This window comes from Triticum aestivum, chromosome 3A (assembly GCF_018294505.1).
Source record: "Triticum aestivum cultivar Chinese Spring chromosome 3A, IWGSC CS RefSeq v2.1, whole genome shotgun sequence".
In the NCBI taxonomy this organism is placed as follows: domain Eukaryota; kingdom Viridiplantae; phylum Streptophyta; class Magnoliopsida; order Poales; family Poaceae; genus Triticum; species Triticum aestivum.
In genome coordinates, this window is record NC_057800.1 from 744,412,007 (window position 1) to 744,427,228 (window position 15,222).

The window sequence follows — 15,222 nt, forward strand, 5'->3', positions numbered from 1 at the left end:
GAGTTCTGTTGCACACGGTTTACGAAGTCTATCTTTGTGTAATTGACTTTAATCACCCATAGTTATTATCTTTCGACAACATTGTGGCCGCGAACCAGCATGTGGTTTGATGGTTAGGAGGACAGTGGTATCTCCTGTCCACTAGAGTTCAAGTCCCAGACTTGACATTGGTGCTCGCAATGCGTTTAGTGAGAGAAGACGTTCCCGTCGACTACTAAGGCTGTTTAATCCCTCAAAAAGAAATGAATTTTGGTGTGAATCAACTAGGGATTTGAGAGGGGATTTGAGAGAGGAGTTCACAATACAGAGAACTGGAGCGGCGTCCTAAGCTCCCGTCCATTCCTTTCCTTATCTCTATCTTCCTTCTTTACACTCTTGTCCTCCTGACATTTATAATTTACACATTAGTACATCATACCAAATACAAATTTACCACTAAACTCAACACTCCCCCTCAAGATGGGGCAAACACACCATATAACCCCATCTTGCTACATAAGCTAGAAAACAATTTTTCAGCGAGACCTTTGGTCAAAATATCCGCTAGTTGGTTTGAAGAGCTCACATAATGCATACATATTATTCCTTGGTCAAGTTTCTCTTTGATAAAGTGTCGGTCAATTTCTATGTGCTTTGTTCTACAATGTTGAACCGGGTTATGTGCTATATCTAGCGCAGCCTTATTATCACAATACATCATCAATGGTCTTGCCTGGAATAGACCCAACTCCATCAGTATGATTTTTAGCCATAAGACTTCATATACTCCATGAGCCATAGCTCTGAATTCTACTTCTGCAATGGACCTTGCAACAACATTTTGTTTCTTACTACGCCAAGTAACTATGTTTCCTCCAACAAACGTACAGTATCCCGACGTAGACCTTCTATCATCTAATGAACCGGCCCAATCAGCATCAGTATAACATTCTATTTGTAAATTGCCACTTGACTTATACAAAAACCTCGACCTGGGCACCCCTTTAAATACCAAATGATTCGATTTACTGCATCCATGTGGTGAGTTTTAGGACTATGCATAAACTGGCTCACCACGCTTACGACAAAAGCTATATCAGGACGAGTATGCGATAAATAGATCAAACGGCCAACAAGTCTCTGATATTGTTCCCGGTCAACAGGTTCCCCTGACTCACTAGTCAATCGGTGGTTTTGTTCAATTGGTGTTAATGCTGGACGACACCCAGACATACCAGTTTCTGACAAGAGATCTAGCACATATTTTCTTTGAGATAGATAGATACCTCTTGAGCTTCGTGAGACTTCAATTCCAAGAAAGTACCTCATTTCTCCTAGATCCTTGACTTCGAACTCGTTCCTCAAATGTTGCTTCACTCTTTCAATACCTTGATCATCATCTCCTGTAATAACAATATCATCAACATAGACAATTAATATCGTCAATTTTCCACCACATCTTTTATAAAATAAAGTATGGTCGGCATTGCTCTGGCTGAAACCCAATTTCAGCATAGCTTTTCTAAACCGACCAAACCACGCACGAGGAGATTGTTTTAGGCCATACAGTGAACGGCGGAGTTTCAAGACCTTTCCTTTAGTTTGTACCGTGTTGAAACCTGGTGGTATATGCATATAAATTTCCTCCTGAAGGTCTCCATGTAAGAATGCATTTTTTACATCCATCTGAAACAAATTCCATCCAAGATTAGCTGCACAAGATATCAAAGTTCTTACTGTATTCATTTTTGCTACAGGGGCAAATGTTTCCTCATAATCAACACCACGAGTCTGCGTGTAGCCTTTGGCCACCAACCGAGCTTTATACCTTTCTATTTTACCTTCGGGGTTACCCTTAATGGTATAAACCCATTTGCATCCGACTGGTTCCTTGCCCTTCAGCCATTCTACCAATTGCCATGTATTATTCTTTTCTAGAGCCTACATTTCCTCCAACATTGCTGCTTTCCATTTAGGATCATTCACTGCATCCTTCCAATCTTTAGGTACTGATATGGAATCCAAGGATGCAATAAAGCTCCTAAAAGAGGAAGTACACCTGTCATATGAAACAAATTTTGCAAGATCATGTTTATATCCAACACAATCCTTCAGACACGCGGGTACATCTACTTTTCTTTTTTCTTTCGTAAGGCAATTGGCTCATCATTTATTTGAGTACTAGAGGATGATATATGGGTTTCAGTACCTTCAACATCACCCTCATCATGGGCCATTTCTTCACTTGTTGGTGCCTCCTCTAGTACTTGTGATTGATTCACAACTTGTTCATCAACTTCCTGAGGTACACCTTCCCCATCTTCTGTTTCCATCTCCTCTTGACCTGAAAGATTTTCATACGCTTCAGATATTAATGTATTATCACCTTCTACATTTGTATTGGTAGTTTCCTCCCCCTCGATTTCATCTTCTGAGCGTATGATATCCCCAATAGGTATTATTACAGTTCCCCTATCATTGCTCTCTCCTATGATATTCTCCCCCTTGTTGCCTGTACCATTGTCATTCCCTTTTAAGGAATAGAATGGTTCTTTTTCGTGAAAGGTAACATCCATACTCACAAAGAATCTCCTTTCAGTAGGCGACCAACACCGATATCCCTTTTTTGTGGAAGAATAGCCCACAAAGATACATTTGACGGCTCTTGGATCAAGTTTTCCTGCTGAACTCCTGTAATCATGAACAAAACAGGTACATCCAAATATTTTTGGTGGCACAATAAATGAGTTAGAGCCATACAAACATTCGATAGGAGTCTTATGGCCCAGAACTCTAGAAGGCATACGGTTTATTAGATAGGCAGCAGTTTTGACCGCTTCTCCCCAAAGGAATTTTGGCACATTCATCATAAACATGAGAGCTCGAGCAACTTCCAGTAGATGTCTATTCTTTCTCTCTGCCACCCCATTTTGTTCTGCAGTATTCACACAAGTTGTTTGATGTATAATACCATAAGAAGACAAGAAATTACTAAATTTACCATTGATATATTCGGTACCATTATCGGAGCGTAATATTTTCACATTCATGCCAAACTGGTTACGCACCATATTAAAAAAATCTTTGAATGTAGGGAGAACTTCAGATTTATGCTTTAGGAGGTACAGCCATGTGCACCTACTAAAACCATCAATGAAGGTCACATAATATCTATCCCCTGTGAGGGCAGTTACAACTGATGGACCCCATACATCCGAATGCACCACATCAAAAGGTATCTTACTTCTCTCATTACTACTAGGATAATTGGTTCTAGTGTGTTTAGCCAGTTCACACACATCACACAAAAGCTTCTCCTTACAATAATTTTTAACTTGAGATGGAAACATGCGACCAAGGGCTTGGAATGACAGATGCCCTAGTCTATAATGCATCAGTAGAAATTCATCAGTGGTCAAACTATTCATCATACTGAGGGCATATGGAGATGGAGACGAGGCATTGGTAAGGTAGTAGAGGCCGTCGTGCTCAATTCCAGTCCCAAGATTTCTTCTTGTCTTCAGATCCTGAAATGTACATGAGTGAGGGTCGAAGGATGCCTTGCAATTACGTGAGTTTGTAATTGAACTAACTGACAAGAGGTCCACTGGCAAATTAGGGACATGCAAGACTGGGCTTGAGGACAGAGATGGAGTACAATTAATGTTCCCATAACCCATTATCGGATCTAAGGATCCATCAGCCATGCGTACCCTATCCCTTCCAGAACAAGGGGTAAATGATGAAAAGTTCTTAGATGAGCCTGTCATGTGATTTGTGGCCCCTGAATCAATTATCCAAGATGTTAAAAAATTATTCGTACCTTTCCCAGAATGAGCATCAGATGTAGCTTCAGCAGGGCCTTCTGAAGTATTTGCCATAAGTTTGCCTTTAGATTCTTCAAGTGCTTGGGCTGTTACAGCAGACCGTTCTCCCCCAGATAAAGTAAGATGAGCTCGATCTGGTGTTCTTGCATTACTACCGCCACTAGTGAATCTGTTAAATTGTTTCGGTTGCCATCCAGGAGGATAACCAACTATATCAAAACAACTCTTCTTCAAATGGCCTGGTTTTTTACAGTGGTCACACACCATCTTAGGCTTTCTCTGTAGTCGAATCTAGTAGCATTTGCTTGCTCATTTCTTGAAGTACCAGGAGACTGAATTTGCTTAACTGAAGATAGTGCAGCTCTGCTATCAACATTTGTTTGTGAAGTTGTGATCTGATTGGCCAGCCGTGTTTCTTCCTCAAGTATACTTGAGATGGCTTGATCCAATGTAGGCCAATCTGCTGTGGCTTGTATGAGTTGGGAACGGAGATTGAACTCTGAGTTCAGACCATCAAGAAAAGTCTGAACCAACAATGGTTCAAACCACTCTCGAAGGAGGGGTACGTCCCTGGGATCATGTTCCTTAAATGGTCTAAAATACTCCAGGTCTCTATAGAGTTTCTTGATTTCTCCCGCAAATTCAGTCACTGTCTTCTGCTCTTGCTTGATCTGCCTCAATTCATGGAAAATCCTACTGACTTGCATCTTGTTCGATTTTCCTGAGAACTGTTTCTCAATGCTTCTCCACACCTCAGCTGCAGACTGAAACCCTTCAACTTGTTCCCTAATAGTCTTCTCCATCGACCCCAACAGCCATACCATAACTCGCTTTTGATTCTGATCCCATTGCTCTTGTGTGACATCCGTTGGTTTTTTTTCATCGTCCTTCAAAAATTTCTGAAGTCCATGTGACTCCAGAATCAATGTGGCGTTCCGAGACCAGCTAAAAAAATCACCCGGACCAGTTAACCTGACAGGATTGGGTTCCAGGGTCTTCAAAATTTCAGAAGTACTGCTTGTCTTTGTTTGTGCCTGCTCCATCAGCTGTGAAATCATACGCTGCATACTTTCACACAATTTCTCAATACCGGAATCCCTACTGGTATCTCCCATGACCACTGAACAATTAGTGTATTTCTGGAAAAAACGAACAGCTACAATCCTTCACACAGTTCAATCCTCTCTACACCGAGTTACCACAAAACAGGAAGATTCAATCCACCACAAGCTGCTGGACTAAAAACACTTCTACCTTATTGAGACAAAAGGCAATACCAGCTGGTCCGTGGCAGTTCCTACTTAGTGCAGCACAGGAACACTTTAGAGTTCAGACCTGTACACCACGACGACGGCAACGGAGCAGCACAAAGGCAACGTGGAGCGGAACAGCAGGAGGATGCCGCCTGCCAGGAGGACGGCGGCACAAAGGCACTGCGGCGCAGCCGGAAGATGCGGCCCCGCACGAGGACGACGGCGACCTTGGCGAAGTTTGGCTGCCACGCACAAAAGCGGACAGCCGCTTACGACCACGACGAGCAGCAAACTTAATCAGATCAAATCCGGGTCCAGGACCGATTGCTCTGGTGCCATGTTGAATCCCTCAAAAAGGAACGAATTTTGATGTGAATCAACTAGGGATTTGAGAGGGGATTTGAGAGAGGAGTTCACAATACAGAGAACTGGAGCGGCGTCCTGAGCTGCCGTCCATTCCTTTCCTTATCTCTATCTTCCTTCTTTACACTCTTGTCCTCCTGACATTTATAATTTACACATTAGTACATCATACCAAATACAAATTTACCACTAAACTCAACGAAGGCATATATGGCGACTTTATCAATCTCAAATTGATCTGCCGGCTCGGCCTCTCGGAGGCACTCATAAGAGTAGGATGTAGGTGCGTGCGTTCATAGGGTTGATTGTCTACTCGTGTATGCGAGCGATTTCAATTGTACCATGCAAAAAAAAAAAAACAGTGTGGGCCTTATTACGAACAACACAGTTAGCCTTTCCCAGCGAGTTTGTGCACCATACGTAACTGAAATTGGGGCACGCGCGGTTTATTTTTTTTCAACCTTAGGCAACTTAGTCATCACACACAATTTCTCAGTGCATGCGATTGGGGCTATAGTACGTACCTGTACTGGTTTGAGCTAAAGGTCTCAGTGCATGCGTCAGGCTCTGTTAGCACCACATGCACCAAGACATTGAGTTCTTTTGTTCTCATCAAGAATTTCTTCGCAAGGACAAATCATGATGTTCACGTCGCCGATGGACAATAATTTGTCTGCAACACGGTGTACAAGACTGGCATGTAATGTCTTCGCATGGACAAATCATGATGCTCATGCTTTCGGTGCTGCAGTGCAACGGTGTACAACTCTGGCCTGACATTCTTGACTCGTCGATGCCGGTCATGAAATTGTGTGTCTGGTTGTCAGGTCGAGTACCTCGCCATTTACTAGTCGATGTCTACTTGAGTACAATTGTTATTATGTTTGAGATGTTTTGTACTTCCTCCGTCTAGTTGTGTAAGGCTAGTCACAGTGGGAGTAATTTAGCTAGTAACATAGTGCACCCCAAAAAAATTTGCTTATGTGGCAAGCATTTAATGTGAGGTGGTCACATAATATCTTACTGTAGCAAAGTGCTTCCCAAGACAAGATGAGTCTACAAGCTAATAAATGAAGCCATCTATGACACTACTATCATGTTACTTTGCATATGACACTAGTCTAAGTTACTCCCCACTATGACCAGCCTAAGTCACCTTACGAAAACAAAATAATCCCAAAACATTTAGGCACGGTACATTAACTCCCTTCTTGTTTCTTGTTTTGTGACATATCAACCAATAAGAGATGTGGGCCGCGCATGCTTTCAATGACTTGAGACTACCAAACATGACATACAGTGAAGTTCATTGCATGAAATGCTATTAATTAGCAAAAAGACATTAAGTTTTCTCGTTTTCTTCTCCACCTTAGTTGCGGTGCACAACATAAGATGACTTACACACCTAGACGGAGGGAGTACTTCTAATAAAGTTTTTTACAACAGATTTGAATCTTTTTTCTAAATAATGTTTGATTGGAGGCTTACTGTGCATTTTACTTACCGGTGAAGGTCCAAATTTGCAGACCAGTGGTCACGCTCTGTGAGCGCCGCATGCATGCACCAAGACTTTTGAGTTCTTTTGTTCCTATCAAGAATGTCTTCGCAAGGACAAATCAAGCTGTTCACGGATGCTGCACTGCAACATGGTGTACAGACGCTGGTCTATCATGTCTTCCCAAGGACAAATGATGATGTCGATGACTCGATGCTGCACTTCAACAAGGTGTATAACTCTGGCCTGACGTCCTTGACTAAACGATGCCAGTCAATGAACAGCCACGAAATTGTGTGTGTGGTTGCACCATGAACCTTCCCAACCGCCATTCGATGTAGCAATGATTCAAGCTGTGACGGACGGACGGAAATGCATTTTCGGTGCAGATCCATCCATGGCGTCACGACCAGGGCGCGAGGACTTTGTACCAAATGTGTTTGTACGTCCCTTGTTAAACACGACGGCTGACAGTCACATGCTCACAGCAGACAGTGTGAATCAATGGACATGGTGACGAAGTTGCAGGGCAGAATCCACAACTCCACAGTCTAGTAATATTTCCCACAAAAAAAAAAGATCCTGCCGATGGAATACAACATTTTACAGTAGAAGTTATAGGGCGTTATGACCTCAGGTCCCACCGGAATATCACAGCAACCACATCTCTTCTAGGATGGAGGTAGCTTAAGAGTGAAGAGGCAACGACCCTAATGCAACCGACTCATTGTTATATGAACTAGACGGTCTCGGCAGAAGGGCGGCCCACCCTAGGCCTTTGCATGCGATCGTCGTGGTGGTGGGAAGGACGGTGCCTTGGTGTCAAGGGTACTTTCTGGTGTGGTGTCGGGTGGTGCCCCGAGGTCTTGGATGCTTCACTGCTTCCCGCTGGTCCATTTTGCTGGCCGGCGTTGTTCTGGTCGGTGAGGTGGGGAGGAAGGGGAGGACCGACCGTCGTTGAAAAATGAGCGGACTTCGGTCATGACGAGGGATAGTGTTGTCTACGCGCCGTTACCCTGATGAAGGCATAGTCATTCCATGTCCCATCTGGTCGCCCGGGCTACTCCGGTGAAAACCCTTGGTATGGGTTCCAGATCAAACAATGGCAACACTCGGCAACGTTCTTGTTCTTGGGGGCATCGTTGTGGAGTAGCCACCGGAGGGGCATGGAGGTGGAGCGGTGTCCTAAACACCACATCGATGACGGCGGGTCTCGGTAGCATGGCACAGCAGAGTCTCGGTGGCGGATGCATCTTGATGGATGAGTGCGGGGTGGTGGTGTTGTTTGGCGTTGTCGCAGCTGGCCTGGCAAGGATAATGCGGATCTCTATCCAGAAGATGTGTCAACTGTTCAATGGTGGTGGCGACTTCTGAAGCATGTGCATGTGGTAACGGTTAGGGTCTGCTGGATCAAATATGTGCTCCCGGTACGCCATTCGGGTGGCTTCGTCATGACCCCCAAGATCTAGATGGCGAGGTGTTGTGATGGCATATCTATTGTCGAGTTTGTAGGTGCGCAGTGGTGGCTTCAGGTTGTTTGATTATGTTTTTATTAGACCTTTGATTTTTTTTGGCAAAACTCTATATATATTCATCAAACATCATGACAGTACAAAGAACAAAAGAAGTAATAAAAATCGCATCCATGTCCGTAGATCACCTAGCGACAACTACAAGCAGTGGAGCGAGCCGAAGCCGCGTTGCCGTCATCGCTCCTTCCTCACTGGACCCAGGCATACCTTGCTATAGTAGATAGTCAGAAAGTCGTCATGCTAAGGGCCCAATAGACCAGCGCACCAGAATAGCAACCACTGCCCGATGAAGAGAAATGTAGATCAGACCAACTTGTAGACACAAGAACATAGACAAATGAAAGACCACATACACACAATTCCGCCAAAAGGCAACACCGACCGAATCCAGCAAGATTCGCCACAGACGCATCTCCACACGCCCTCCAATGACGAGAGATGCAATGCTGTGACAGGAGCTAGACGGAGAGAACTTTATTCCATCTTGAGAAAGCTGTTGTCATACCTTCATGAGTATAACACAAACCCTAAAAAGACTAAAAAAACACCTAAAACCGAAGTATGAGCCCTCAAGCCGGCCAGGGCCAGGATCCTCACTGATTAACATCAAATTTAGAAAGAGTTAAATACACCGTAGGTGCCTCAACTTGTCTTGCATAATCAATTTGATGCCTAAAGTTGCAAAATACATAAAACTGGTGCTCAAACTTGTTCAGGTGTGCAAATACGGTGCCTCCTTACGTATTTGAATGTATGTCAAGCCCATGTGGCATACTAGCATGGTGGTGACCCACCCGTCAGTGGTTGAGAAAGGAAAGTGATGATAGCTCCGTGCCTGATGATTTTTTTTACAGAAACACACTCGTATTTTAATTTTTTTTTGCATAGAAAAGATATGAAATACAGTGTATAGTGCTCGATCTGTCCACTGGGCCGAAACATGACATGTGTTCACCTATTAGCTAGAAAGTTATGTAGACACTTTCCACGTACTGCTCTGCAATTTCCCCGCAAAAAAAGCTATCGGTTTTATTTTTATTTTATTTCGAGGTTCCTGTCTAGTTTCGTGACTCGTAAATCTCCCATATAAAAAATAAAATATAAATTATTTCTTATTTTAAATATATTTTTAATTTTAATTATTGTGTACTTTGAAGATGTAGACATGAACTTTTTCAAAAAGTTATGGGAACTGAAATAGTTCAACCTATACTAGAAATTACTATGTCAATTTATGTCTGTTCATTCTGGACAACAAGCACACACTATTATTGTTTATCTTCATTGTATTTCTAAAATATTTAATTAGTAACAAATTGACAAAGTTGTATTTTGTAAACTACTCAACATGCATTAAAGTATTGGGTTGAACTTTTTAATACAATTATTCAAAATGTTACAGAATTATTTTTTAATACACGTTGAACTTTTTAAAAAATACACATTGCCAATTTTTTAATGCAAAACAAAAAAAATCAAAAACATGTTATAGTTTGTAATACATGCGAACCATTTTTAAAAAACATGTTGACCATTTTTCAAATGCACTAACACATTCTTTAAGTTTATGGCAGTTGTAATTTTTCCTATATTTCTTTTCTCCTGCATGGTAAAATTAATATAAAAACTAAAAATAAAGAACTTGAAAAAATAAAACTTGTGCAGGTCCATAGAAGCACCATATAAAAATAAAAATCACTTCAAGAGTTACATAGCAACCAAATCAGATCTTTGGAGCACAGTGGCCACTAAGAATGCAGGGTGTAATATAACATAATTTCGTATGACATAAGTATTTTAGAAATACAATCAAGATAAACAATAATAGTGTGTGCTTGTTGTCCAGAATGAACAGACATAAATTGACACAGTAATTTCTAATATAGGTTGAACTATTTCAGTTCCCATAAATTTTTGAAAAAGTTCTTGTCTACCTCTTCAAAGTACACAATAACTAAAATTAAAAATATATTTAAAATAAGAAATAATTCATATTGTATTTTTATATGGGGACATTTACGTGTCAGGAACTAAACATGACCCTGGAAATAAAATAAAAATAAAATCGATAGCTAACGCATTACGAAAATTGCAGAGCAGTACGTGGAAAGTGTCTACACAGCTTTCTAGCTAATAGGTGAAAGCACGTCATGTTTCAGCTCAGTGGACAGATCGAGCAGTATACACCGTATTTCATGTCTTTTCTATGCGAATAAATAAAATACGAGTGGGTTTCTGTAAAGAAAATCATCAGGTGTGGAGCTATCAGCACTTTTCCTTCTCAACCACTGACAGGTGGGTCACCGCCATGCTGGCATGCCACATGGGCTCGACGTACCTTCAAATACGAAAGAGGCACCATATTTGCACGCCCAGACAAGTTTGTGCATCAGTTTTGTGTATTTTGCAACTTTAGGCATCAAACTGATCATGCAAAACAAGTTGAGACACCTACAGTGTATTTTACTCATTTAGAAATGGTGCTCTAATTTATCTATTTTTATTTTATATTTTTATACTGGAATGACCCATTTCCATTAATTAAATAACGGAAATACAAAACCATCCAGAGTTTAAGGAGACGGGAAAGGAAGAGGAGTCCAAAGCATCGCCGGAAAACCCACCAAAGGAGCTCGCCTACGAGACACCTGCTTTGGGGCGAAAAGCCAACAACACCTAGCCAACGGCTCAGAAAACAGTACCATAAGAGAACAGGTTCACAAGCGAGCATAAGTTTCTAAGGGGACACTCATGCAGGAGCAAAACATAGGCAGCAAAAGGAGTTTAAAACGCCTCTAAGGCTCGTAACACGTGTATAAGAAGCAGCAGCAGGAGCAGCACATCACCAGACACACAACTAAGAAAATCAATGGCCATCCCACTCAGCTCGGAGCTCCTCTCCCAGCCCCAACAATGGCAGCTCCTCCTCCTTCTGGCACTCGTCTCCCTCGTGCTCTTAACAAGGAGACTGCTCTCAAGTTACCGCCAGGCCCAGCCCGGGCTCCAATCCTGGGGAACCTGCACCAGCTAGGTCAGTTGCCACACCGGTGCCTACGGGATCTTGCACGGCAGCATGGGACGGTGATGCAGCTGCAGCTGTTGGAATTATGTGTCCTGCAACTATATTCAAATTGCTTGGAATTATTAATATTTGGAATACCTCATTATGAAATTGTACATGTATTTATACATGGAATTGATTTACATGTCTAGTATGGAATTGTTACTTGTTGGAATGTACTTTAAGTAATACATGCTTAAGGAAGTTGGTTGATTATCAGTGGAATACAATATACTATTCGACAAAAGTAACGAGCGAACGTTCTGGAATTGACAAAAGGTCCGAACGATTTCACAGCCGTCTGATCTGCATCTATCGTCGCGAGTGAATTGCCTCGTTGCATCTCAGTGTCTCTCGCGCGAGGGAGTTATCCCGCGCCCCTCTCTCCCTCTGGCAAGTGGCCCCGCCCGCCGCGGCTTCCTCCAATCCCCACTTCCCTCGCCTACGATCCCCTCTCTTCTTCTCCCGAACTGCAACGGCTCTCGCTCCACTCCGCCCACTCCTTCCACTTCGCCATTACTTCTCCTCTTCCTCTTCCTCCGAGCAATTCGACTCCAAACCGCTCGAGTTTCTGCAGATATGGCACGCACGGGCGCTGGTTGCTTCCGCGGCGGTCGTCGGCGACTTGTTCCGGTGAGATTTTCCTGCCCCCCCCCCCCCCGGTTGTGTTTCCGTTGTTGGGTAAAGCCTGGGGTTCCGCGGATGAGAGCGCCATAGTTGGTTTTGATGTTGTAGCGACCTGTTTTTCGTCGAGTTGTTTTGATCGAGTTGCGAGTGCATATGTGAGTTCATTCCATTCTAGGTCGTACGGGGGGAGGGGGATAAATTGTCGATTAGGCGTAGATGGCGATGAAATAGGTGGTTGAAGACCGTTTTTGACGGTGGGTGGCTTGTATGAGTCTGATCTGCACGTGGTTCCTTCCATTTTTAACAATTTTTTGGAATGTGGATGTGAAGTCTATACCCACCCCCTCCCTGATGTGTTTTCGGATGCAGATCTGGGATGTTGTATTGCGTGAGGTGTTGCTTGTTTAGATTCACATTTGCAACTGTAAATTGTGGTCGGTGCACAACTATCAGGACTCGTTCATTAAAGTTACCACCGGAATTGTTAAGTGTTACCACGAAATCCATGCTAGCACATGCTTCAGATACAGCTTACTTGCATAATGTTTTTTCCAAGTCCTTTTTTGCTTTGTCATTAGCACTGATTTTTGTTAGCGGTTACCCTGCAACCTGTCTGTGGTCCACTTGTTTTATATCTATCATTCTGTTTGATTTTTGCCATGTCTTATTTACTTCAAACTAGCACTTGGATTGTTAAGTAGTTGCCATTTTAATTACTCTATCTGCATTTTCAAATCACCCATTTGTCTCAGTATCTATTTTCAATGACATTTTAAGAAAGCTCAGTATCTATTTTTCAATGACATTTTAAGAAAGTTATCATGGCTGTTAAGTTCTGGCTATCAGTCTCATTCATACAAGTTACCAGACTTTTTGTTTTGTTATCTCATTGGTTGTTGTGTCTTCCAATTCACCTTTTGTAACTCCTTACTTGGCAGTCCTTTAATATTGTTTTGTTTCTCAGGGGCACGATGCCAAGGAAGCGCAAAGGTTCTGGTGATGACCATGAGGGTGTTCCTTCCAAAAAGCCGAAGCGCCCTCCACCTCGGAACAGGGCTTCGCCAAACTCACTTCTGGCTGCGTGTAAAGATCTGTCTGATGGTAGAAAAAAATGCTATCGATGAAATGGACTTTAAAAGCCTTCGAGAGATCAAGTGCGACCACCTCTTTAATTTTCTTAGTGAGTGGCTTGCTGGGTTATACGAGCCAGACTCCCGTGAAGTGGTTGTTCCGGGGCGTGGGAGGATCCCTGTTAACGAAGAGTCGGTTCATCGTGTGATGGGTGTGCCCCGTGGTGGGAATGATGTCCCTTACAGTCTGCCCACAGAAGCTGATATTGAGTTAGGGATTGAGATGTTTGGTGAGCTTGGTCACACACCGAAGACGACTGATGTCCTTGATCTCATAACAAGTTCTTCCAATTATGATGAGGAGTTCAAGCGGATGTGGCTTATGCTTGCCGGCAATACTGTCATTGCTCCTACTACATCCAACAAGATCAGCCCTAGATGGTATGGTGTGCTGGTAAGTACTGGTAACTTATGCTTTCGTGGCTGATAACTTGCATCATGTTCACATGGTAACTGTATTGCTTTATATCATGTAGATTTTTTGTTCATTTACTTCCTTGTTTTTTCAGCAAAACATTAATACAGTCAAGGACTTGAATTGGTGCAAGTTCATTGCTGATGAGCTCCATAAGGCACTTTTGAAGGGGAGGCCTACAAAGGGGTGTCTTCTTTTCTACAATGTAAGCGATGGTGCTTTTTTTTCTTTTCCTGCTGTCTGGTTGTGTATTTCTGACAGCAATGACTCTTTTTTACCAGCTTGTGTACATTGATGCTATCGATCTTACTGGTCTTGGTATCTCATTGCCCGTTGGAGCGTTTGCTATCAATGTTTGGACTAAATTGCATAGTATGGATGTCCAAGCGGATGAAATTTCTTATGGCAAACTACCGGTAACTTTGTTTTTCTTTTCCTTCTAATCAGTTCATGTACTTACTGCAAATGCATTTGTTCTTTATACTTTTCTTTACTCGTTTTCATTCTCAACAAATCACCAGTTGAAACCCCAGTTTGGCATCGATTTCTGCTTGTTTGGCAGTTTACAAGGTCTTGGGAAGTTCATGCACACCCCACCAAACTGCAATGAAGAGGTATGCTTTTTTTGTTTATATCTATTCTGGTAATTTGTAGCCTTTTTCTTTGTTGTTGATACATTTTTTGATGGTAACTAATGACTATGCAATCTTATAAGTGTTTTTGTATTACACATCTGAATTTTTTTCTTCATTAGCTATTTTTATGTTGTGTTTTTATGGTGGTAACTTTTGTTGCATACACATGGTAATTTTGTGTCTGTTTTACCTGATAAATCATGTTTTACCAATCTAAATTTTATTTTTTAACAGCTGATAACTTGTGTTGTAATTGGTTGATACTTTCTGTTGCACTCACATGATAACTTTAGAATGGAAATCCTGTCTATTTTTTAGTTCTCTTACATTATCTTGTTTTGTTTCTTTTATTAATGAGTAGAGACTTGCAAAGGCTTCTGAGTTCGTGGGTCGGTTTTCATCTGGCTTGGTTGGCCTGCTTGGCGATCTTGTGCAAGGGTTCGTCTCACTTGATGATGAAGGCTGTTCATATGTGTCTCGTCGACTAGACACTGATCTTAGGGCGATTTCTTTTGCTACCTGGAATATGGCAAAGCCCTCTCCTGCCCACCGTGCCCGTCAATCGGAGAGTCCCGGCAAGAATATTATGGATGAGTCTGATACTGACCATGATATGGATGAAAACGACGAGGACGAATCTGATGATGATGATGATGACTTTACGGTTTTGTATCATGGTTCTTCTTCCCGCAGCGGGGCAGAGAATGTGGCCTCTGGCAGCAGGGCAGCGGATGTGGATACAACTCACTCAGGCAATGCAAACACTGAATTGCGTGACAGTGTAACAGAAAATGTAGAAGGCATACCTGATAGTGTAGCAGGAAATGCGGACCCAACTCAATCAAGCGATGCAAATGCTGAAGCGTGTGACAGTGTAGCAGGAAATGTCGAAGGCATATCAGACC

At 42.5% G+C, this 15,222-nt stretch overlaps 1 protein-coding gene and 1 pseudogene across 1 annotated transcript; one reads left to right on the plus strand and one right to left on the minus strand.

The window, feature by feature from the left end:
• Positions 1 to 3,086: 3,086 nt before the first annotated feature.
• Positions 3,087 to 5,482, minus strand: LOC123059664 (uncharacterized). The gene is made up of 2 exons (XM_044482175.1): positions 3,803 to 5,482; positions 3,087 to 3,506 (listed from the first exon to the last, which is right to left on the minus strand). The coding sequence occupies exon 1, from the start codon at positions 4,919 to 4,921 to the stop codon at positions 4,037 to 4,039; it is 885 nt and encodes a 294-aa protein (XP_044338110.1). The 5' UTR covers positions 4,922 to 5,482; the 3' UTR covers positions 3,087 to 3,506; positions 3,803 to 4,036.
• Positions 5,483 to 11,318: 5,836 nt separating this feature from the next.
• Positions 11,319 to 15,222, plus strand: part of LOC123059666 (4-hydroxyphenylacetaldehyde oxime monooxygenase-like) — a 36,012-nt pseudogene continuing 32,108 nt past the window's right edge.

Excerpts from the sequence above, each read along its gene's own strand:
- LOC123059664 (XM_044482175.1), bottom strand. The coding sequence starts at position 4,921 with ATGGGAGATACCAGTAGGGATTCCGGTATTGAGAAATTGTGTGAAAGT.